Raw genomic sequence first — 24,741 nt, 5'->3', positions numbered from 1 at the left:
TAAAAAGAAAATACTATAAATCAAGTATCATTGAAATTTTAATTGCACTTAGCTTTCTTCTATTTAAATCTCATAAATCAGGTCAAATTTAAATTATAAACAAATATGCACAACATGAGTTCAATGGAGTTTTGGAATTATTACACAGGATTTTTGATTCAGTGTGCTGTCCTGGTAATTGATGTCCATGTTTATTAAAATGTCTTAATTTCTATGTGAGATCTGACTAGTAAACTAAAATTAAACAAACATGCCTATTAAAACATTCAGGACCTTCCTGAAAATTCTTTCTATCCCATCCTTCAAAAAAATGCTTTAAAAAATCAGTTGTTTTTTTTTTACTTTGAAACTCTTAAGGACCTTGTGACAAAATAAATTTTAAAAAAGAATTAATCAGTTTATTAAAGACTCTGCATCTATTCAAATTTACCCAGGTTTATTTTTAGTTGTGATTAGGAAAAGAAGACAAACTGCAAGTTAAAGCAGACCCCTGGAGAAATTGTTTTATAATAATGTTAGAATACAGAAAGAAATAAGTTTGAAGAAGAATGTGATTTTGTTGGGTCACACAATATGACCCTTAGGGAATGATAATGAAATGCAAATATAGACTTGATGTTTATCACACCATTTATTTTCCTTTGAGAATGTTTTCCTTATGAGTTTTCTCCTGAATCTAAAATATTCAACACGATAATTGGATTATGTTTTCCTTTTCTCAGGAAGAAGGTGTGGTTCTTGATTCATTAAGATTAAATGATGAGATGAAACCAAATCCAGATTGCACTGATTTGTTCAGGAAGGGTGGTTTTGGAAGCTGTGCCCTGAAGCCTGGGCTGAGACTGCCTGCAGGGAACCTGTCCCCTGAGAATGCAGTGACTAAAGTCTCAGCCTGGCAGCTGCCTTTGGAAGACTTCCAAGAAATCCTGTGGAAGGAGAGAGAGTAAGTGCTCATCTTTGTCTCCCTGAACAGAGTTCCTTCAGTCTGATAAGCTGGTCATTTGATGATGCATTTGACCTACGTGTAGACACAAGTTGTAAGGTCTATGCCCAGCATGTGTGAGGCCCTAAATTCAATCCCCAGGGATTGGGAAAAAAAAAGTGTACGATTTGAAAAGATGAGCTACACACACACACACACACACACACACACACACTCTTTTAATTTTGAAAGTAACTCATAACTTGTTAATCCTTACATTCTTTTAAGATGACTTTTACCATTAACATGTTTTCATCTCTCATTAGGCTAATGATAATTGTATTTGGATTTTTAATGTAGACTTTCAAAATACTGTGTATTCTCTATGTTTTATAGCTTTATTAGACTTTAGTGAGTCAACAAAGATGAATAAATGTTAATATTATTAATGGACAAATCAGTTTTATGACTCATTAATCACAGAAAGGAACCCTTACATGCTGTCCAAGGTGAAATAGAGGAAGCACACTGGACTTGAGACTAGGTGACCTGGACCTCCTTCCTCCCTGGTTCTGACATGTTCTAGCCAGAGATATTGGGCTACTGTTTCCCTTAAGGGCACAAGGTGGCGCTACTATGCTGCTGCTATCCTTTAATAACATATGTTCCTAATCCTGTTTGTTTTGTTTTGTTGATATTGGGGATTGAACTCAGGGGCCCTCAACCATTGAGCAATATTCCAAGCCCAATCTTGTATTTTATTAGAGACAGAGTCTCACTGAGTTGGTTAGGCCCTTATGGTTGCTGAGGCGGGCTTTGAACTGATGGTCCTCCTGCCTCAGCCTCCCGAACTGCAGGGATTACATATGTTCACCAAAATCCTGGTTCTTAAAGCAACGCCTCCATGTACTCTATCATAAGCATGGCTGGACAGCCCATCTCTCACACATGGTTTTGGCTGGGATGGCTCAAATTTTCAGTTAGCTGGAAGGCTGGGAGTGGGATGTCTGAAGTTTGGATCACTCACAGTTCTGGAGGTTGGCCTTGGTTCTCATCAGGGGTCTCTGTTGTAGCACTCACCACAGGACTGCATGGTTTCCTCCCAGCCCAGTGATTAGATTGCATGAGAGCATCTTAAGATCACCCAGAAAATAGGTAGCATTTTAATGACGTGAAGTCAGGGAGTGTTTCTTCTGACAGTTTTGGTGCAGGCAGTCTCGCTAGCCCACTAGGGCTCCAGGGTGAGGGCCCCTGGCAATGGGAGGAGTGTGGATTATTTCATGATCTGGGCAGGTAGGAGGCAGTCATGTGGGAGACACCCTTGTCCTGTCTTCTTCATGGCACCCTTGTGAGGATTACACACAAATGGTGTCTGGGAAAGAGGCCGAAATGTGAAATACTAGATATGGAATATGTTGTGTGTGTGTGTGTGTGTGTGTGTGTGTGTTTGTGTGTGTGTTACCTTCACTATTAGCTTAAAAGTATTAGCATAATGTGGATGGAATGTTTTGATGCATTTTAAAATATACCTACCAAATCTGAAAGTAATTATTTCTCCATCTCCTTAGTTAAAAGACTCTAAATGGATAGAGCTAGAAAAAGAATAGCGATGTACACACACCCATAGATGATAAGTATATATTATATACTTCTATATATGTCACATATTTAAATAATTATATAATATCAATTTTTATAGATGATGTAAGTGTGTAATATATTATGGATTTGATATCTGTTTTGTATTGACTCAAATAGTAAAAAGCATGTGCACAAGCTTTTCAAATGTACTGCAGCTGTTTATCTGCCATTCCTTCTCCATCAGCCTGAAGTGTCTCACTATTCACTCTCCATTTTTCAAGCAATACTAATTCCTTTTTGCAGATTTTTTTATCCGTGCTTCACAACATTTATAGATTGTGTTAAATTGTCATCTGTGTACTAATGTATACTTATTATTCTGCCATCAAGTATAAATTCCTAATAGAGAAAAAAAAACATTAGTAGAAAAAAGAACGCAACTGATACGATTTACACTTGTACACATGTTAAAATCTCATCTGGCCCTTGAAGTCTCAGTGAAATTGGAGCCTCTTAGTTTTTATTTCTTGAAAGATTTAGCTCTCTGTAGTCACATACTTCTCTCAAATCTGCCACAGTGTAATAGGAACGGTGTTCTGCATTTCTCCAGATAGAACCTTTTCTATTCTAGGATGCCGGATTTAATGGTATTCATATGCTACCTTTATGCGTCCAGTCATACACATACACAAAACATATTTCTGACTTCCTTGTACTGAATTGTCAATCCCCAGAGGAAGCAAACTCTCAGTTCTCAGCTACTTCAGCATGTAAACCTAGATATGCCAAAGAATGAAGCAGGGTGGGGGTCTGACTCGGCTCTGGCTCTGTCTTTCCACTGCCTCTTAGAAACAGTTCCACGGGGGTCATGAGTCCTGGTGTGTGTCTGTCAATCAGCATTTGCATGGAACCCACAGGAGGCCACTGCAGTCTTTATACCACAAGAGAATGTTCCCAGGGATATAGTATTGCTAGCATTCTCTCTAATCTTACAACCCTTTCCTGGAATGTCAATGAGTGGGTGGTTTCAGTAAAGAAGCTATGAATATAATTTTTTCTGTGTTTCCATCTAGTCTCTTGACTAGAACCCAGGAACCAGCTGCAGAAATACAGGGAATCATTTTACCCATGTATGTCCCTCTCTAGAACCTCTCATCAAGTCCACTAAAATTATTATATTGTTCATATTCAGAACACTGTTTAATTTTATGAACAACTTCCCAACATAGAAACCTGATGTTCTTACAGACCTAGGTGGACCTAAACATTAAGAGAGCAGAGTTTTGGCACTACCAAATCCTCTGTAAAGGAGGCCATGAGGTAAACTACTTTGATGAAATGTCGAAGCATATGAATCAGTCTTCCACTTCAACTATGCAGAGCACTCTGTCCCTTATAAATGCTTGCTTTGTGTCATTTAAGCTGAACTTCAGTTCATCCTATTTTAGTTCCTTAATCCTTAAAAGTAGCATGCTTATATTTTGCTTTGCTTCATTAAGTGTTGAAAATTTTTGATAATAAAATGAGATTTAAAGTACCATAGAGAAAGTGTAGTGAGTTAAAAAGCTTTAAAGATATATATATACACACACACATATATATACATATATATGTATATATATAAATATATAATATATATTTAGAAAGATAAATATGACATTTCTATTTCCTATATATATGTACATCTATTATTCAACACAATGCGAAAAGTAATATATATTGAATATATTGGCTGCCAGATACAAAACTAATATCAGGAGAGTGTTCAGGCAGCAGTCAGGGAGAGCTGTAGGCAGTGCGGTCTTCTTGGATGGGTTCTGTGGCATGACAGTGCACTTTGTCCCTGATTGCTTTACCTCCAAGCCTTGTTGTCTGAGTTAATGTGCTTAATTAAATTTCTTATCTAATTAAATAAATTATACATGGCTTTGTTGGCAACTTAAGAACACCCATTGATAAAAATGTAATTATAAGTAGCTGGGAATGTGATCACAAAATAACATCTTTGTTGCTTTTGAAAATATATTTGTAGTAACTTTTATTGTTAGCAGTTAAATACTAACTCTAAATTTTAGACGGTTATAAAAATAAATACATTTGTGTTTTTCATGCTCAATTATTTTTATTTGGCAAAAATATTTTGAAACTAATGACTTACTAGGAAATACTGATTAGACATTTTTTCAATGCAATTTTCCATAGTGCAAAATTATTAGTATTTATTCCCAGATATTAATGTTTCAAGACTTCACTTCCAAGAAATGTTTTGAATAGGTCTTCCTGTACAAATATCTAAACTTAATCTTCAACTACTATGAGATCATGATAGATAATAATGTATTAAAAATCAGACATAGGGGCTGGGGATGTGGCTCAAGCAGTAACGTGCTCGTCTGGCATGTGCGGGGCGCTGGGTTCGATCCTCAACACCACATAAAAATAAAGATGTTGTGTCCACCGAAAACTAAAAATAATATTAAAAAATTATCTCTCTCTTAAAAAATATTTTTAAAAATCAGACATAAAAGTAATTTTAGCATTTTATTAAAGTAATTTTAGCATTTTACCTTTTAGAACCTTTTCATTTCATATATATCAATCTGATTTTTAAAAGTTCATAACATCAAATAAAAGATAATCTATTTTTGTTGAGTCTTATGTTTTTAATTTTGTTTTTTTAAATAATGTGTACATGAAATATGTAATATTTTTTAAAGTAGATGTGGGATTTTTTTTCTTTGTTTCTTATAGTTCAAGTAGCATCACCCTGGCATTCATTTCAATTGTACATTTAGCTATAGAATTAATCATTTTTGAAAATCCCTCTGAAATGGAATAAATTGATTAGGATAAAATATTAAGGACTTGTAGGGTGCCCTCTGCTGCATAAATGTGGATGTGCAATATCCTCAATGCTTGCACTAAACCACACATTTTTAAAAAATGGGGCCACGCTAAAAATATTTAAGCACCACATGTTCATTTAATGATTTTTTTTGTGAATTACTTGCCTCCTCGTGTACATGATCAAAGTGTAATGTTTTACTTATTACAAGTATTTGACTTTTTAAGGAAACTGATATATTGGATGTTTATTTAAGATGTATACTTACAGAGAAAAAATAGTACTATACTGGATGTTTATTTAAGATGTATACTTACAGAGAAAAAATAGTACTATATTTGAAATGTTACTAATTTGTTTTATATAGAAAACAAGTCATTATTAATTTTAATTTACTTTGGCCTGATTATATTCTGTTTAATTCATGGATTGGCTTTAGATATTTAGTGTAGGTCTAGATATAATATCTTTATATCTCATGTGACTGAAAGTATATGTGAAATAATATAATTATTTATATTACAAATCCTCCAGCTAGTGTTTGAACCATCCTTACCTAATCAGAGAAAGTCCAGAGAGAGAGAAAGAGACAGAAAGACAGAAAGAGAGAGAGAGATGATCTTCTTCAACTAGGTAAAAAACCCTGAAAGAAAAACAACTCCAATAATTTTGATAAAACTTAATATTAAGCAACGTGGGTCAACATTCATTCTGCAGTGATCAAATAACGTTTTGTTAATGCACATTATTTTGCCCAAAAAGTTTAACTCAATTTGAATTATTAAATTATCATTTGATTTAAATGCAATGTCAAAAACTGACACTTGATTTCTGAATATATAGGGTTTTGAATTTGTGATTTAAATATCTAGAATTTATCATTTTTTCAAGTATAATTTTCTTAGCATTTGTTTTTCAAATAACAAAATTAGTTTTAGGCAAAATATCAAAGCATATTCCATTACACAAATGTAGTTAACTAAAATTTTTGATTCATTTTTTAGTGATTTTACATTTTGTCTGCCATTTAAGTTTTTCAAATATTGACAATATTCCAAATTTCTATTCATTCAAACCTAATAAATCAAAATTTTAAATTTTATGATGATTATCTTGAATGTCCCTTGACATTCAAGGTAATCATCATAAAATGTAAAAGTTCTAAGTTTCAATCATAAGTTTCAATCATCATAAAATTTAAAAGTTCTAAGTTTCAAGCTTAGAACTACAATTTTTAGACTATTCAACTTAAATTCAAAGTGCTAGTCAATACCTGAAAACTTTTAATATTCTAATATGCATTATCATCCCAAATTTAAAGTTTCCATGTGCCCAATAGGTATTGAATTTCCTAAAGTATTTCAATGATTTGTAGACATACTTTCTAACTCAACACAAAATAATATATTTGGTGATCTGAAAATTATTTCTGTACTTATTTTCTTCTCAACATCCCAAACACTGTTTCTGTGTTTTGTTTTTTCTTTCTTCTCAACATCCCAAACACAGTCACTAATTTGGACAGAAATAAATCTTGGTAAAAAGCTTGGGTGTTAGCTGGCTGGGTTCGCTCATCAGAAATTGGAGCTGAGGCTATTAATCAGAAGCATAGATATTCATAGGCACAGTTTTGAAACCTAGACTTCTACACTGAACTTTTTCATTTGGTAATTTTGTTTAATGTATTTGCTGTGATAATAAGGATTGCAAATCAAAATCCTTATAAAAATTATGGTGGATTTTTTCAACCTGAGTCCTTTGTAGTTAAACTAAGCTGTAAATAAGTCTTTTATATCCTTGTATGGCTTGATTCATGCAAATGCAATTATATAACTCTTTAATAGACTCTTTTTACATTTGATTGGATTAAACTAATATATTTATAGCCTGACACTATTTGAATTATTCTTACAGCATTGCTACAAGGAAAATTCATATTTCCTACAGATAGGTAAATGATGCTCAATTTTGATTCCACATGCATTTTCTAGCTTTATAAATACATTTCAAGATCTTCCTAATAGCACTTACCATTACTAAAATAAATCTGTGTGTGCTTATTAATTATAATTACAATAAGGCTGTAACTATCAAACACAAAAATCTCAGTGTTATGTAACACTCAGAATTTATTTAGCTAGAGCTGAGCATGTGCGGTCTTCACTAGTTTTTTGCTGTTTCACATCTAATATCCCCTGTCTGAGCTTAGAGTTGAGGAATGAGGAAATCAACTCCATCATGAAATGAGGAAAAAAAAGGAGGATGTTTGAACAGAAATCTAATATCTCAGACAGGCAAGGACAGGCCAGCTGTAAAGGTCAACCTATGCTAATGACAATCACACAGAAATTAATTATTTTCAGTGACTCACTCTAGTGGACATTGTGGGCAAGGAAAAAAATATCAAAGGCTTAGGTGTTAAAAGACCAGATTTTATCCTACTTCTGTTTCTATTTCTACAAATGGAACATTAATCTAAATTATTTCCAGTAGTTTAAATAGAGATCACACTGAAATTGCTTTGTTGAAACTAAATTGCAAATAATAAAAATATTTTCGATCCCCAATAAGTGACTAATTTTTAAACTTAGATGAGCTTCTTGGTGTTCTGTGTCATCTCAGAGGATGCTTCCTTCATATACGGTTACAAGAGGAAGATGTGTCAAAACCGCGATGAAATTAGAAACATGTATGTCCTTCTGTGGGTGGAAGTCATGGAAATGTGAGGAACTGACAGAAATGCACGGCAGCAAGCAGAAGGGCAGTGTTGGCAAAGCTGAGTTTACTTTGTTTGATCTACAGTAAAGCTAATTGCCAGAATAACAAATTCAACCAAGTTTTAGTCAATATTTATACATTTTATACATTAAAAGCACACTTTCTCTCATAATGGCCATTAACAAGTATCAAAGATTAGGAAGAAAGAAAACACAAAAATTGATACATTCCTAAAATCTTTTTCAAAATATGTCTATTTCAATTTCTTTTACTTCTTAAATGTTTTAGGATGCGTGTTGCTCTGGAAAAGAAGGTAGAACGCCTGGAGTCAGCTCTGTCCCTGTGGAAATGGAAGTATGAGGAGCTAAAGGCCTCCAAGGAGGCCAACGTGCAAGAGGTACATCAAGATTCAGAGGATTGTGTGTCTCTGGGGTCTCTCTTTTGTGATGGGAGACTATGACTAGAGATGATGAGTTTTGTTGCACTTTAATGCAGATTCATTCGTTTCCTAAACTGTGTACAGATTTTGATGGCATATAGCAGTCTGTGGTTTGGTCTTGGGACTTATATTTAGGTCTAATGATGTGATGGTATTGAGGTTGGTATCTCTTGGCAACCTTGGAGGGTTGCTCTACTGACAAGGGATATTAACAGGAGAATGGTCTGGAGTATTTGGGGGTAGCTAGGGACTTGATAGCACTATATAACGCCTCAGAACATTGACCTATACATATTTAGTAAACTACACATAAACAGCGTCCTGATGCTTGGGAGGAAAGGTATTAGATGGGAAGGGAAGAAGTCACTAAAGAGAATGAGAGTAAACAGGCAGAATTCAAGGAAAGGTGAATAAGGAAATTGAAAAGAAATGAAAAGACAAAAGAAAAAAATAAAAAATAAAAAAAATTAAATAATAAAAAATGTTTAAAAATTTAAAAAATAAAAATTAAAAAAAAAATTTTAAAATGCAGTCTTAGAGTTCGATTAACTTCTCTTCCAGTAGGTGGAGCTGTGCCCACCAGGCCAAGCTTCTCCTCTCAATACGCAGGAAGCAATCACTGTGAAGCGGCTCCTCCTCCCGCACTGGGCGGCTCTCCAATCCTGAGTGTCTAGGGCCTTTTCTTGTGTCTAGTCACTTCCCCACTTTTCCTCCAGCCAGGCCCTGCTCACTGGTGACGCTCACCACAATACTGGATACAGGCCAGGTCTGCTGCTCCAGAGAGAGAAGGGAAATTGCATAGTAAAGGAAGGAGACCCTCATTGTTATACAAAATTACATATAAGAGGAAGTGAGGGGAAAGGGAAAAAAAACAAGAGAGAGAAATGAATTACAGTAGATGGGGTAGAGAGAGAAGATGGGAGGGGAGGGGAGGGGACGGGGGATAGTAGAGGATAGGAAAGGCAGCAGAATACAACAGACACTAGTATGGCATTATGTAAAAAAGTGGATGTGGAACCAATGTGAATCTGTAATATGTATACGGGGTAAAAATGGGAGTGCATAATCTGCTTGAATCAAATGTATGAAATATGATATGTCAAGAGCTTTGTAATGTTTTGAACAACTAATAATAAAAAAAGACAGAAAAAAAAATAAATCCAAAAAAAAAAAAAAGAAAAAAAAAAAACATTCAGAGGAGAGAGAGCAGCAGGTTGCCTGTCTCGGAGTGGGTAACGCAGTGAACCCAGGGCAGAAGGCATGGCAGAGAGGAGAAGGTGGATAAAAGATTGAAATTCCTCTAAAGAAAACTATTTGAAACCACGTGTCAGTAGCAGACTTAGTCACACCCTGGCTGTAAGAGTCTTGTTCTGAATGGCACACTGTGCTGCAGTTTTATGTTAGTATTTCTGTTTCTTAGAACCCTCTATTATATATATTTGAGATGTACATAGAGACGGTGAGATGGTTCTTGATCAACATGACAGTTGGTACCACTATAGACTCCTGGAAAGGGTCTGCTCACGATGTATTTCCTACCATCCATCATAAACAACTAACTGCTCATATTCTTTAATGAAGCAGTCTGAAATATCAATTTATCCCTAGTGGATTTAGGTTCTGTTCATGGTGGCATTATAATTATTTATGATCAACCATTTTTCTTTCTAAAAAAAAAATTTTGTTTGTAGATGAACACAGTACCTTTATTTTATTTATTTATTTTTATGTGGTACTGAGAATAGAACATAGTGCCTCACACATGCTAGGCAAGCGCTCTATCACTGAGCTACAACCCTAGCCGCCCCCCCCCCATTACCTTTTTACATTTCTTTTGATTTATTGACTGTAGAATATTGTCATTGACCCTCTCATTTGAATGGTTTATTAATATCTAGTATTCAAAGACATGAAAAGAATGAAATCCTGCCATTTGCAACAATGTGGGTGGAACTGGAGATCATTGTGTTAAGTGGAATAAGTCAGGTGCAGAAAGACATCCTCTGCGCAACCTCACTCCAAAGTGAATATTAGAATACAGATGTCATACAAGTTGTGAGTAGAAAGGTGGTGACCACAGGCTGGAGCCAGGGAAAAAGGAGGCCTAGTAGAGGTCAAACAGTGTGGGGTGACTGAGATGGGACAAAGAGGTTTGAGCTTGGTGTTTCACAGTAGGGTAAATATAGCAATGGTAATGTGTTTCAAAAATCTGGAAGAAAATACTTTCAATGTTTTGCCATAAAGAACTGGTAAATATTTGAGGAGATAGGTGTGTTCAATACGATGTACATACTACAATGTATTCAATACACAATGTATTCATGTATTGAAACAACACACAGTGTCTCATAGACACATATACAATTTTTAAGTTTTAGGTATCAGTTAAAAATAAATTTAATAAAACAAAAAGAAAGTTGGGCACGGTGGTACACACCTGTAATCCCAGCAACCTGGGAGGCTGAGTCAGGAGGATCGCAAGTTCAGAGACAGCCTCAGAACTTAGCAAGGGCCTGAGGAACTTAGCAAGACCCTGTGTCAAAAAAATAAAATAAAATAAAATAAAATAAAATGAAAAGAGCTGGGGATGTTGTTCAGTGTTAAAGTGCCTCTGGGTTCAATCATTTACTCTACCCCCCAAAAAAATTAAAAAGGAAAGTAATTGTACATAATTCTGTGTTCATTGTATCAGTTAGTGTTCGGGAAAGAAAAATGAGCAAATCAAAGGAAAGAAAATAATGAGCAAGAATTCTGACAACTAAATCCTTTCAAGTAGGTTAACATTTAGCAGGTGCATGTGAAATATGCAGATATTGTGTACATGTACACACACTTACATGGATATATGAACTGGTGATATTTATATATGAACAAGTACCTAACTGAACCTGGAGACTCTGGGTACAAACATTTGCAATTAATCACTTTACTTTTACTGGAAGAATAGTTTACAATATGAAAATCATGTTATTCTTAAATATGTGCATATGCTATATATGCTAAAGGATTCTAAATTTGACTAAGAAAACTAATATGTGAGATAAAATTGTTCTGAAATCCAATTTTCAAAAAGGCCACATGCATGTACTATCTCTTGCCACTAGTGTGCAGTGCAGACTTGATAATGTCACTGAGTTTCATAAGCCTTTTTATTCAAGAAATTTAACAGTAACATTGCAACTGGTTGGGGAAGAAGTCATAGTTTCGATTCATTTATAAAGCAATATGTATATTTTTAAATGTTTGATATTTTATACTCAAAGATGATTTTTGGTAGCAAGTCTGGTAATGTTCACTCTAAACAAATCAACAAAAATATTTAGGTGAAAAAAATAAAACAAATATACAATTATAAAATATAAATTGTTGCTTCTTTGATGTCCATACAGAATTACATATTTATACACATGTGATGCTTTTACAATATATAATAGCGGTATGGTCTTCAGAATAGAAGAAGAAAGCTCAACAAATGAATAAAGAATTTTTATTATAGATGAAGAAAATTTATAGACATAAATGGTTTGTTCTATTTATATGGGATTGACAAAAATCTCTTTTCACTTCCTGACAAGTAACTCATGTTATTCTTAGACTCTTTTTGTATGAATGTTGTATGCACATTATTTTAATTTTTATATAATGCTGAAATGTTTAAAAATACTCAAAACTGAATAAGAATACCTAGTCACATATAATTATATGTCTTTTGTTTAATTCTTTTTAATAATGGATCACAACAGAAGAAGGATTTTATGGTATATTTTAAAATGGCATTGTCAGGTAAGTGTAAGGACAAAATATTCAAAGTATAGATACAAGTTGATTGACATTCAGAAAAAGTGTGTCATGATGCATGAGTTGAAATTTTATATGTATTATTCTTTCTTACTCTCTGTCTCCTCAAAACTTTTGATAATTACCTTCACTTTCACTGTCTGGTTTTATGGTTTTATACATAAAACTGTTCGAATATAAGAGCAGTTCTTTTGTGGATACCAGAAACAGTTTAAAAGCAAATTCATGTCTGGTTGAGGACTGCTGATGAAAAGATTAGCAATTGTTAGAGCTGGAAACAGATGTGCTTGGTCGAGCTAGATTTTTAAAAATGTATTTAAAAGTCTGGTGTGCTTTAGTGAGAAATCATTCTTAAATCACTGACATTTAGAGAAGAGAAATGGTAAGAATTTAATTGTAAAATCTAAGTAAGTATTTAAAATGCAACCAAGACAATGAGCAATAGAGGTAATTATATCCAAAATGCTGTTCCTGTGTTGAATTTAATACTTATTCAGCTCTTTCCTTGTAAGTCTATACATATTGATTTGGAATTAGATTAAGAATTCTAAGTGTGCTGAAATGATCATTCCTATGAAATCGCATGGTCTAGAGGATCAAATATTCATGCAAGAAACATTGATTACAAATAATTGTGACAACTCATTTAAAGAATCAATGACTCTTATTCTTTCCATAATGGAAGAGATCCTTTGACATATATGAGAATACTGCTAACATTTTAAATCCATCTCAATCTAAAAACCTGAAATTTTACATTTTTCCTGAAAATACTGTGCTTCTACCTCTTATTCTTTTATGGATTGTATTAAATAAAATATAAAATATTCTATCATTTTATGATCATAAAATATGTCTAATAGTTTATAATTTGCAATGCTCTTCATTAAATGTTTGTGAATGATTATGTTCAGAGGCAAAGGCATCTCTTGCTACCCCAATTGTACTTACAGCCTGCATCAGAATCTTACCTCTGACATTTCAAACACCTTTCTGATGTGGTGGAAATAGGTTAGAATTACTAGCTGCACAAGCTAAAATTTTACACTTACATTTTTTAAAGATATATCATGGGGAAGCTGTTCTACACCTACCAAGTAAAGGTCCTAGAAGATTCTTATTAGAAATAGGTATCTGGAGAACTATTAGCACAGTTGTGAGAGCCAAGCTAATTTGGAAACATTGTCTCATTGCTATTCTTGGGGCTTAAGAAATAGTTCCATAGAAGTGAGTGAAAACATTAATGTGTCTCTTCAATTCTCCCTCCAAAATACAGCTGGTACTGTTCCTTTCCATTCCTGCCCCATCCCCTTCAGAGCCAGCACAATCTCTTGCTTGGTGTCTCCGTCCAGGTCTCCTCACCACCATGCCTGACCTAGTTGACTCCCTTTCCATCCACCAACCAAGGAGATATTTCTAAAGCTTTACATTTGTTTGAAACATTACAAGACCTCCCTTGTACTTAAAGTAAGCACTGTCTTCCAAGAACTTTGGGAGACCAGGAAATGCAAATTCACCTGGCCAAACCACCTTGCAGACATTTGATGGATGCCCAGTGATGACACCACTCATTTCTACCTTAACTGCTGAGCAGTGACACAATTTTAGCTAATAGTGCCCAACAGACTTTTTTTTTTTTTTTTTTTTTTTTTAAGTAAGTACCATCCCTTTGACTCCTCTGTTTGGAGGGCAGCCTTCTTCCACTCAGCCACTCTGTGGTTCTCTGGGTTCTCAGAGGCCACATAGCTGGATGATAGGCATCAGGATAAAGATTAGGAAAAAAGAAGGAGGTCAAGTGGGAATGATTTAGATGGGCCAGGCTTCGGAGTAGAGCACATGATTTCCCATTCCCACTCACAGGTGCATTACTCAGTGGACGAATTACACCGAATTCTACATTGAGAAATACATTCAAGTGTTTTACCCAAAAGGAGAAAGAAAATAGACTAGATAAGCATCTAACCAGTGTCCCATTTGGGGTCAACATGTTATCTAATACAGCGATTCTTATTAATATGACATCTTGTTAATAAATGCCTTGGCTAAAATATTGCTTTCATTGTAATAGATGAATGATGAAGAATTCAGCTTATATTTAAGAGAACGTGGGCTTCCTAATTCTGAACCCTCATATTAAGCGCTTGCCTTATATCCATGCAGCTGTTTTTACCCCAGGGGACCCTGTCACTTCATGGCCTGTGTTCTGGAGAAAGATTGCAGGGTGTGTGCTTCCCACACACATCTCTTTCCCAGGGAAATGGGTGGTGGTGGGGGAACAGAGCTGCACATCTCCAGTTTCCCCTTCAAACTCACCAACCAGATGATCCCCCATCCACTTGGGAGACGAGTGGAGTCTTGGGGGGCAGCTGGGCATCTAGAGGGGTGATGGCCCATGTGGTTACTGGTCAGCAGTGCCTCTGCTCTTCTTCATCTTCTCCCTGGCCATGTGAACCTCTAGCTACACTGGTGTCCATACCTTTCAACAGACAAACAGAAGGACTTGCTCAGTACCTGGGCCCACGCTGCTTAGTGGTTAGGTCCACCCAGCCTTCTCTGTCCAGAACACCATAGCAGCTTTCCCTGCTCCTACCTGCCAGGCACACCTTGCTGTGTGCCGCAGTCTGGCTGGGCACAAAATCACGAGCCACTCAAGCAGGAACAAACTTTATTTTTTGAAACTGCCGCCAATGCTCCGTATGTGTCCGGGAAGATTGCCGATCGACCCACGCTGCGTTTTCCCTATCCCAAGAGCAGGGTCCTCCTCCCTCCTACTGCACTTCCCCAACCAATGGGAACTCTTCAGGAGTCCTGTAGCAGGCCGAGGTGGACAGCAGGAGTCCAATATCCATATGAATGCAAATCTTAACATAATCATATCATCTCAATGGCTTGCTGGCGTCACCTTTCAACCAAAAATGCCATGCATCATATTACTTGGCTGTGGCTCTTAGCAGCTGTGCACCTCAGTTTACACATTACGTCATTAGAGTCATTCTTTCCAACACCTGCTTCTTTTCCTGTTTACCCTCCATACAAGGTGTGAAATTTTGAAGACCTCATCAGAACGAGTAGAGCTTTGTATTCATGTGCCTCAACCCGGTGTTGAGCACAAGTTCTTCAATTTGTGGTGGATCTGAAATGAGTTGGACACCATCCTGGTATTTTCCTTGCTAGCTCTACTTGCATCTGTTCTGCACACTGGCTGTAGCTGCCGTGTGAGGAGACTAGTTGAAATCCTACACTTGGTCTTTTATTAGCCTGATGATTCCACTGCTCTGCATCCATCCCTAAGGATTTTAGATTTTCCAGAGCACTGGAATGAGTCTTTATCCCTGAAGTCCTATCCATCATGAAAATTTGTTCAGCCCGTTCTTTGTATGACATAAATTAGCTTATCAGGAAAAGAGTAAGGCAGATAAAACACCAAATTAGAATTCGGCAAATGCAGAAGAAAAATGAAGCATATGGGACCCACTTTGCTGACATAAGTACCTTCAAGACCTTTTTAAACAAATGTAATTAAGAATGATACAAGCACTAAATTACATAAGTCAGAATTAATTAAACTACTAGTGGATAATTTATAGGCATTGCCAAGGTAACCCTCAGAACACTGAGATGACTGAATATACTCTAAGATTATTATGAGACTAATCAAAGAAATTTAGCCTATTCCTAATCCATTTTACTTGTGGAAACATAAATTAAAAAGAAGATGAAAACAGATATTTTAACATTTATTTAACTTAAGCAAAACATCTTAAAAAATAGAAGGAAAGAAATCAGCTAATATTAAATTAAGATATACACATTAGTAGTTTGAGAATAATGGTAATATTAGGCTAAAAGAAATAAGGACCAAGGTCTCTAAGAAAGTGACAAAGAAAGTTAATTTACCCCACACCTTAGGGATGTTTCACCTAGTATGGAGCAGAGAATTCATGAAATATTTTTATCTCTATTCCACTGGGTGGGCTATTTTGCAGTGGTCCTTGCCTCATAAATGCAAAGTCTCTGTCTTTTTTTTTTCTATCAGAAAACCTTATGCAGGGACATTCTGTTTAGACTATTCCATAGATAAAGATTCACCTCAGTACATAGCATTAGTCTTTTTAACTGGAGGACCAGCTGTCCTGTTGAGAAGGAGATTGAACAAGGTCACCTGCCTTCTTCCCTTCTCCCTGATGGTTTGCTCACCTCCCCACCTCTTCCCCCATGTCCCGACATCAAAAGTTTTGATTGTGTGTATGGCTGGGTGAAAAATCAGATTGAAGCAAAGATACGTTATCTCACTTTAAAAATGCTCGGACATACAGACATCTGAAATGATAAATTGAAAATTGTTCATTCTTTTACATATATTGTATAACCTTCATTATTTTATAAACATCCCCTTTTAGCCTTTTAAAATACATAATCTGAGGTCGAGGAACCAAGGTGGGAGTTCAGGATCTGTGGGGTTTTGAAGAGGCATGTTTGTATGTAACAAGATTAAAATTGCTTGCATGAGGAATATAATTGAAAAATGGGTAGTGCTCCTCCTTTTTGGAATTTCTGAACCAAATGCAACATAAATTATAATGCTCCTTATTACTCTACCCAGCTTGTGCTTTGTGCTAATGTAGAGGTTAGAATTTTCTTTCTTTCTTTGTTTCTTTCTTTTTTTTCTTTTTGAGTTTTACACCATAGCTGTACACATTCTTTAAAAAATTACAATCATTTTCAAAAGATATAAGCTCACCCAAAATAAAAATGTTGGATAACACAGATGAAAACAAACATGTACAATAAATTCTATGTGGATATTTCACTAGTATATCCTGAAATAATGTGGTTTAGGCACTGAAGAGTGAAAGAACAGCACAGGAAATGAACCACACAGAAACTAAGGGAGAAAGCTGGATTCCTTTGGATGAGAGGAGATAATAGAAAAAAAAAAAAAAAAAAAAAACAACACCACTCAGGGGATTGAAATACAACAAGTAAACAACAACCAGAATGAAAACAAAAGAGGAAAAACAAATGTGCAAAAAAGCCAAGTCACCACTTGCCACTGTCCCATGCTCTGGGGGAGGGGAGTCCTGCCTCTCCACACTCCCGCCAGCAGACTGTCTGGAGTTACAAACCCCATTTCTGGGTCTTGATCACTTTTTAGTGACTCATTATCCCCCAGTGCTTCAGACTACTTCCTAGGTCACTGGTCACCCCTGGAGAGCACAATTTGATGTGGTGCAATCAGGATTGCACTGGGGATAGCAGGACAAAACGTGGCAAGTCACGTGGAAGGACTGCCTTGTAGCTGCCCCATATGGGGTTGTGCCATGGGAACACCCATAGCATCCCCAGCACCTCTCCTGGCTGGGTGCTTCCTAACTGGCACCTATAATTTACGAGCATTAAGAAATCACAGGCAGAAGGCTAAAAGAGCACTTCAGCTAGCATTTTCCCACAGATCACACAGGAGGTTGAAAGACGCATAGCCTGCATCCTGCAAGAGAGGGGACCCTTTGAAATATACTTTAGAATGTGTAATTGCCACTTGAGGCAAATTTCCTTTGCAATATAGTACAGAAGTTATGATCAAAGCCAATTGGGATATGATTTTATACTTATATTAAAACGTTGTCTAATGTGTAACAAAATGAGGTGCTGGCAGAATCTTGTATGGTAGCTCTCACATGTATAATCTGAATACCATACAAATATTTAAGATATTTTAATGCAGTCATGATGAATTAGCCAAATTCATTAGATTCAGCTAGGAAGAATTTAAAAATTATGGATAGATTGATAGATATATCTTTATCTCCAGGTCTCTCTTTTAGAGATTTTTACTTAATTGATTACAGGGCTTCTTAGGGATCTATATTCTGAGATGCTCATTATTCTTCTGTGCATTCTCCTTTGAGACCTGCTGTTTTAAGTCTCCATATTCCAAAGCTAGAAGAGAGCATGGAGATCCCAAAGACCAACTGTGATGTTTAATTCTGTGTGGCTGCTTGAGTGGACCACAGGATGCCCAAATACTTGGTCAATTATTTTCAGTGTGGTTGCAAACATATTTTGGGTGAGATTAACATTTGAATCCAGAGTCTAGGTACAGCAAATTGCCCTTCCCAGAGTAGCTATATCCCATCTAACAAATTAAAGGCCTAAATACAACAAAATTCTGACCTTCCCAACAGTGACTGGGAACACCACCAGTCTGCCTTCTTTCTAGCTGGATGCTGGATTTTTCCTGACTTCATGGGTCTACAGCTGCTAACTGCAGATCTTTGGATTTAGCTTACATAATTCTTTCTGGGCATGTGTATACTTATGAATAAACACATGAACATAACACACCCTCACACAAAAAGCAACGTACACACACAAACATCTGATCGGTTTTCTCTGAAGAACCTGGCTAATCTATCCAACCCTCTCAAAAGAGTCATAATTTGGCCCAATCAATTCCCTGCAAGTTCCAGCTTCTTTCCATTCAACTGTTTTTCCTCTTCTACTAATTGTGTTATGGGGCCCCAAAGAGGTACTTGTGTTTCTAGTTAATAACTTCAATTCTGAAATGAAATGTATAATTTATTTAACTTACCCTGCATATTACTTTGTAAGTTGACTTAAAATAATTTTGCATGTAGGGTAGAGCAAAGGATATGTTGATGAAAAGATAGTTCATATTTTATTTGTTTATTTGAATTAAACTACATATCATTCTACAAGGAAGGGGCATGATTTCTCATTTCGAAGGAAGAATTAGGGGATGCTGATGAAGTTTAAGATCAGGGCCCCTCTAGGTGGACCTCTTTCAGGTCCTTGACATGGAATAGCTGTGGAAATGTTTGGGATCTTACCAAGTCAGAGTTGAGTAGAAGCTATATGCAGTTTGTAGGCACTGGAATATAGTTTTGGAATTGTTTCTCGTGTGCGTGTTGATGATATGAAAATTGTCTTGACAATGCAGTATAGCTTTAAATAAAAGTTACCCAGAAAGTATTTTCCAAGATACCTATGATGGACAAACTTCCAGAAGTGAAAATGCTAAACAGTGAATAGACCTACATAGTAACACTGTGATCTTATTTAATCCCATTTAATTCACACACACACAAAAATGATCAACTGTTCTGGAAGAAAGGCTAAGGTTTCTCTATGAATAAAATATACTAGAAAGTCACTGCCATACTAAAAGTTTATCAAAGCATGTATTTGTTTATTTATTTATTTATTCATTCATTCGGTACAGGGATTGAACCCAGTGATGCTGAACCACTGAGCTACAACTCCAGACCTTTTTATTTTTGAGATAGGATCTCACTAGGTTGTTTATAATCTTGCTAAATTACTGTGGCTGTTCTAAAATTTGCAATCCTCCTGCTTCTGCCTCCCAAATCTCTGGGATTACAGGCGTGAATTACCAGGATCAGCTCATCAAAGTATTTACAATTAAAAATCTAGGGTCATCACTTTGTGATTTTTATGGTATTTGTAATCTTTGTGAGTTGTGCTTATCATTCTGAATAAATATTTACTTTCATCCCTCGTTCTTCTTTGTCCCCAAATTGTGAAGAAATCAGAGTCTCTAAGACCTGAGTTCTCCAAGGTCCTACTCCCTTTCTGCATGCCCCCTGTCTCCGCGAGGTGGCGCTCCTCCTCGCGGCGCTGGTACCTGCGTGCGCACAGACTGATAGCGCGGCACCCAGGCAGGTCATCTGGCCTGTTTGTCCCCTACTGTGTAATCACCTCGAGGGTAGAAACACTCTTTCATCCTTCCGGGCTCCTCTGCTACCCCAGTGTCCGACTCCCACTTACAAATGGACTTAATGGGGGCAGATGAATGCTGCAGGGCTGGAGCAGAAAGTTGCTGAGAGTCAGGACGGCGTTCTTTGTCCTATTTACCACGGTTCCGACAGGTTTTTGTTTTTAACTTTCCACCACATAGCAAGCAGGTTTTTGCTGATTCTAGATATCTGCACTGTTTACCCAAAAAAGGCACAAAGCCCCAAAGAAGAAAAGTGATTTTGTCAGCTATTTGGTTGTGAGAAGTAAGCGCCAAGGTCAGACTCCTCTGGCAGCCAGAGACTCCAAGAACGCCATATGTCGAGGGAGAGTTCGGGAACGCGTTAGCAAACTGTAAGTCACAAGATGAGCGAGGAATCATCCGAGATGGAAAGTACGCCGTACCACGTGGGCAACTTCAGGCACCGTTTCAGTTCTGAGTGTGAGAAGCAGCGTTCCCTGCTGAGCCCCATTCCTCCCTGCTGAGCCCCACTCTGGATGTTAGATTATGTCACACGTAAGAAGTGAGTGAGTGGGGCTTGGATTCTTCCTGAAACAGGGGCTCCAAACTGACAAAAGAAGCCCGGGGCCCTGCCAGGCTCAGCCTGTTGGATTACGAGAGTTCCAAACAGAAGCTCTTTACAATTTCCAGTAAAATTGGAAGGCATCACTGCCCTTACCCTTTTGATTAAAGCGATCTTTCTTTGCTTTTTACGTATTTTTAGTAGATTTATTGAAATGCAATTCACATACCATATAATTCATACATTTAAAGTACATAATGCAATGGTTTTAATAGATTCACAGAATTGTATAAGCTTCATCTTAACCAACGTCATAGCATTTATATCAGCCTCCCAGGAACCTGGTAGCCACCTGCAGTCAGAACTCATTTTCCCTGACCCCTGTGACCCCTGTGGCTTCTGTTGCCACAAACTCATTTCATGCTATAGATCTACCCATTCTAGGCATTTCGTGTAATAAAATTATGGACTGGCTTCTTTTATTTTATGTGATTTTCAAATGATTTTTGTAATCTGCTACATTAGCACCTTTTTCTGTTATAACCCAGTAAAGAACATAAACATGCTGATTTTAAAAATAAAAAAGCTGATTTTAGAAAAAATATACATAAGAAAGTTTAATGTTATCTTTTCCAATAGAAAAATACTAACATTTAGGTGTTTGAGGCATGTCTGGGCCAAGAGGTAAATTTTTTCAATGTTATTTTCCTTAAATGAAAACTTCAATTTTGGCAAATTCTTGTTCACTATTTCCTGTTTGATAGAGACGTACTAAGTCAGAATCAAAGAAAAACTTCAATTTCTAAAGCCATGCAAGAATTGTAAGATATTCTCTTATTATGACTAAAGTTAGCACTAATTTTTACTTGATGATGTCTATGCTTTAGCTTTAGTAAATACATTCAACCATGATTATTTCATTTGATTTAGTTTCACACTATTTCGATTATTTGCATCTTCAGGCAATATTTAATTAAGAATTAAATAATGTTAATTCTTTTAAAAGTCTGTTTATCTACAACTAAAGATCTAAAATGTGTTTTTTCCACCAATAACTTTGTTATGAATAATTTCAACTTCTGTGTGAGCTGAAGGAATAAGGGCTGTGGAGGAGAAAGAGGTATCTTAGATAATAATCTGTAAAGTTTTAAGTTTAAGAGCAATATATTATAAGGGAATCACTTTCAAGAAAATCTTGACGATACTTCCACATAGTATGTTACTAAAATCACAATAATGATTTGTTTTACATCTGCAATTCATAAAAATATTTATTATACATGATATAAAGACTCCTGCATGCTGTATATATATATATATATATATATGTATGTATAGACACACATGTCATATATATAAATGTGTTATATATGAGTCAAAAGATATGTATGTCAAACCTAAAAGTCAGTTAGTTTTAATGTAGTATAGTTTGTATGTAGTAATGTTTTGTTAAGTAATAATAACTTTCTATAATATTTTTAATTAAATCAATTTTTCTGAATTAATGAACAAAGTGCATTATGCACTTTTGTGTAAAACTTTGAATGTTATATTGTTTCACGATGTTAATCATTTTTTCTACTATTAATTTATCAATAGACATTGTTTCAATCACTTTTGTAGCACATTGGAAGCTACTTAAACTGATATCTAGTCTGCTTTTCTTCTCTGATGGAAAGTAAAGTAATTGGAGATCTGAAGAGTGTGAAATGCCCCAGTGTATATGAGAGTTTTGTCAAGACCACACCTACAATACAAGATTCCTGGTTCTTTTACAGTATCTTTTCAACTACTTTGCTGTTATTCTTTGATCAAAATGCTAGAAATTTCATTTGGAGCCTATGACTAAGAAGTCAAATTTACTTCTTGTGGTTTAGTGTATGAAGTTTTTAGAAATGAATAATTCATGAATTAAATAAAAAAGTCATGTTTCCAATTTAAAAATGGAATAAAGGATAACAATTGATTTCTATATAAAAATTATATTTCTCAGTTATTTCATTAAGTAATTTCTTTATACAGATCACATTTGTTTTATCATTTCTGTCTGCATGTATATTATGTAGGTTAGCAGACAATTTCACAAAGAACTATAATATTTTATCTGAAATATATGCTAGATAACTTCTGGATAAGATATAAATTAAACTTCTCAGATGTTTTTTCTCTGCGAGTCATGATCAATCCTATGTTGACTGTATTATGTTCTCTCTAACCTTGTGGAAAAATTCTTAGAAATAATAATTAATTTTTTGGAACTCATATTGGCTTTTCCCTGGCCTTTGAGTGACTGTGGGCAAAATTCAGCTATCAGCTGAAATGCATAATCTTGGGTTATTGAAGCCAATACTGGACCTTTACTTCATTGCAAGTGAGAGTCAAGTAGCATACAAAATGGCAGTACTTATCCTAAATGACTGTTTAATAATTCTCAATAGACACAATGGATGTTATTATTTTTCACACTGTTGATTTTTAATCTTATAACTTGGTAGTTCAGCTCTTGGAGGCACACCCACAACAATATATAAAAGAAAAAAACATGCATTATACAGTTTGTGTCAAAAATACTAATGTCTTTCATAGTTGACAGGTTCTTTTAGTGAATTACAAACATGAAGAGGAGTATATATTAATAGATCTTACACTTTGAGATTAACAGAAATGTTGATACTTACGGTTCTTGAGGTATGCTCATTCACAGAGACAGGGGATAGAGTTCGTAAGAAGGGAAATTGTCATTTAAAATTTTTTTTCCTATGGAAAATTTCAAACACTTACAAAATAAAAAGAATATCATCACAAACCACAGTGTTTATGTTAGCCATCAATAATAATTATCATTTTGTAGCCAATCTTGTTATTCTGTACCATCCCCATGCACATTCTTACCATTTATTATCCTGTTTCTGGATTTCTGCATGTGACTCAGAACATAAGGACTTTTTAAATTTTTTTGATAAATGTAACCATACCAGTTTAAAAATAAAATTTAAAAACAATGTACTCCTATCAAATATTCAGTGTTCAATTTTTTTCTAGTATTACAATGTTTCTTTTCAAAGTTCACTTACTTGAATCATTAATTTCAGACATTGATTGGATATATGGGTTTTAAAATGTGTAGGGATCCCCCCCCTATATATCTTTCCCCTTTTCGTCTTTGAATTTATGTAAGATTTAGCCAGTGAAGCTGAGCTTGGGTTCCACAGGTCGTACCCTGTAGTGCAGTTTGGTGTGTCTCCTGTGTTTCCTATAGGGGGCAGCTGGACTTGAGGGATTAGGTGCGACAGGGTTCCAGGACGACAAGTCAGTGTTTTCCCCCAGGAAGACCACAGTGGTTGTCTCCATGGGGAAAACACTGACTGATAATGATACTCACTGACTGTATCCATCAATCTAGGAGTTGCAAGATGTTGACATTGGACCAGTTACTTCTGCTTATTAGTTGTGCCTAGGAGAAGGTGGCGGGTTAGAGGCAGGACACACTTCCCAGCAGTGCTTCAGCTCAGGATTTGGACAGGGGGATGCTCCTCGGCCAGGAGGGAACTCACTGAATTCCACATTGGACAGCAAAATGATCACAGAGACACAGAAACGTAGAACTCTGAACATAATATAAAAATAAAGTGTTAGAGATGGCCCAGCCCACTGCAGAGGGGAAAGGAGCACAGGAGCAGGGAGCAAAGCTGAGGAAGGAGGCTGTCCTGGGGCTCTGCTCAAGACAGGAGGCGGAGCCCAGCCCACCCAAAGGCAGTGGAGGAGTCCTGGGGAGAAGAACAGTGATGATTAAACTCTCAAACAGCTGTTGATCCTGCAGTTCTCGGATCCTCAGTGTATTGGTAAGCCAACTTGCACATCAGGACTCAGGGAAAAGGTCCCTGGTTTTGTTGCAGATATCCATAGAGTTTTGACTTTGCTAGACTGGTTGCTTTGCCTGCTTTTGTGGAGTTTTGCAGGCGTTTTTTTTTTTTTTTTCCTTTTTGCAGCACTGTGGAAGGAACCCATGGCCAAATACATGCCAGGCTAGTGCTCTACCACTGAGCCACATCCCTAGCCTGAAAACCTTTAAAGTAGTTGTCAACACCGCACCCTGGTCACCTTCCCACAAGTCACCACAGGAGTAGCTACATGGTTT

The 24,741-nt window shown here is 36.1% G+C and overlaps 1 protein-coding gene across 1 annotated transcript in view; it reads left to right on the top strand.

Annotated features, from left to right (window-relative positions):
* Ccdc102b (coiled-coil domain containing 102B) overlaps window positions 1-24,741 on the top strand; it is a 192,285-nt gene that overhangs the window by 33,041 nt on the left and 134,503 nt on the right. Inside the window, 2 exon segments of the mRNA XM_076837329.2 lie at window positions 723-943; window positions 8,355-8,463. Coding sequence (XP_076693444.2) covers window positions 723-943; window positions 8,355-8,463 — 330 coding nt within the window.

This window comes from Callospermophilus lateralis, chromosome 17 (genome assembly GCF_048772815.1).
Source record: "Callospermophilus lateralis isolate mCalLat2 chromosome 17, mCalLat2.hap1, whole genome shotgun sequence".
NCBI classification, from domain to species: domain Eukaryota; kingdom Metazoa; phylum Chordata; class Mammalia; order Rodentia; family Sciuridae; genus Callospermophilus; species Callospermophilus lateralis.
The sequence above is the reverse complement of the archived record's forward strand: the minus strand, read 5'-3'. Positions and strand labels throughout refer to the sequence as shown.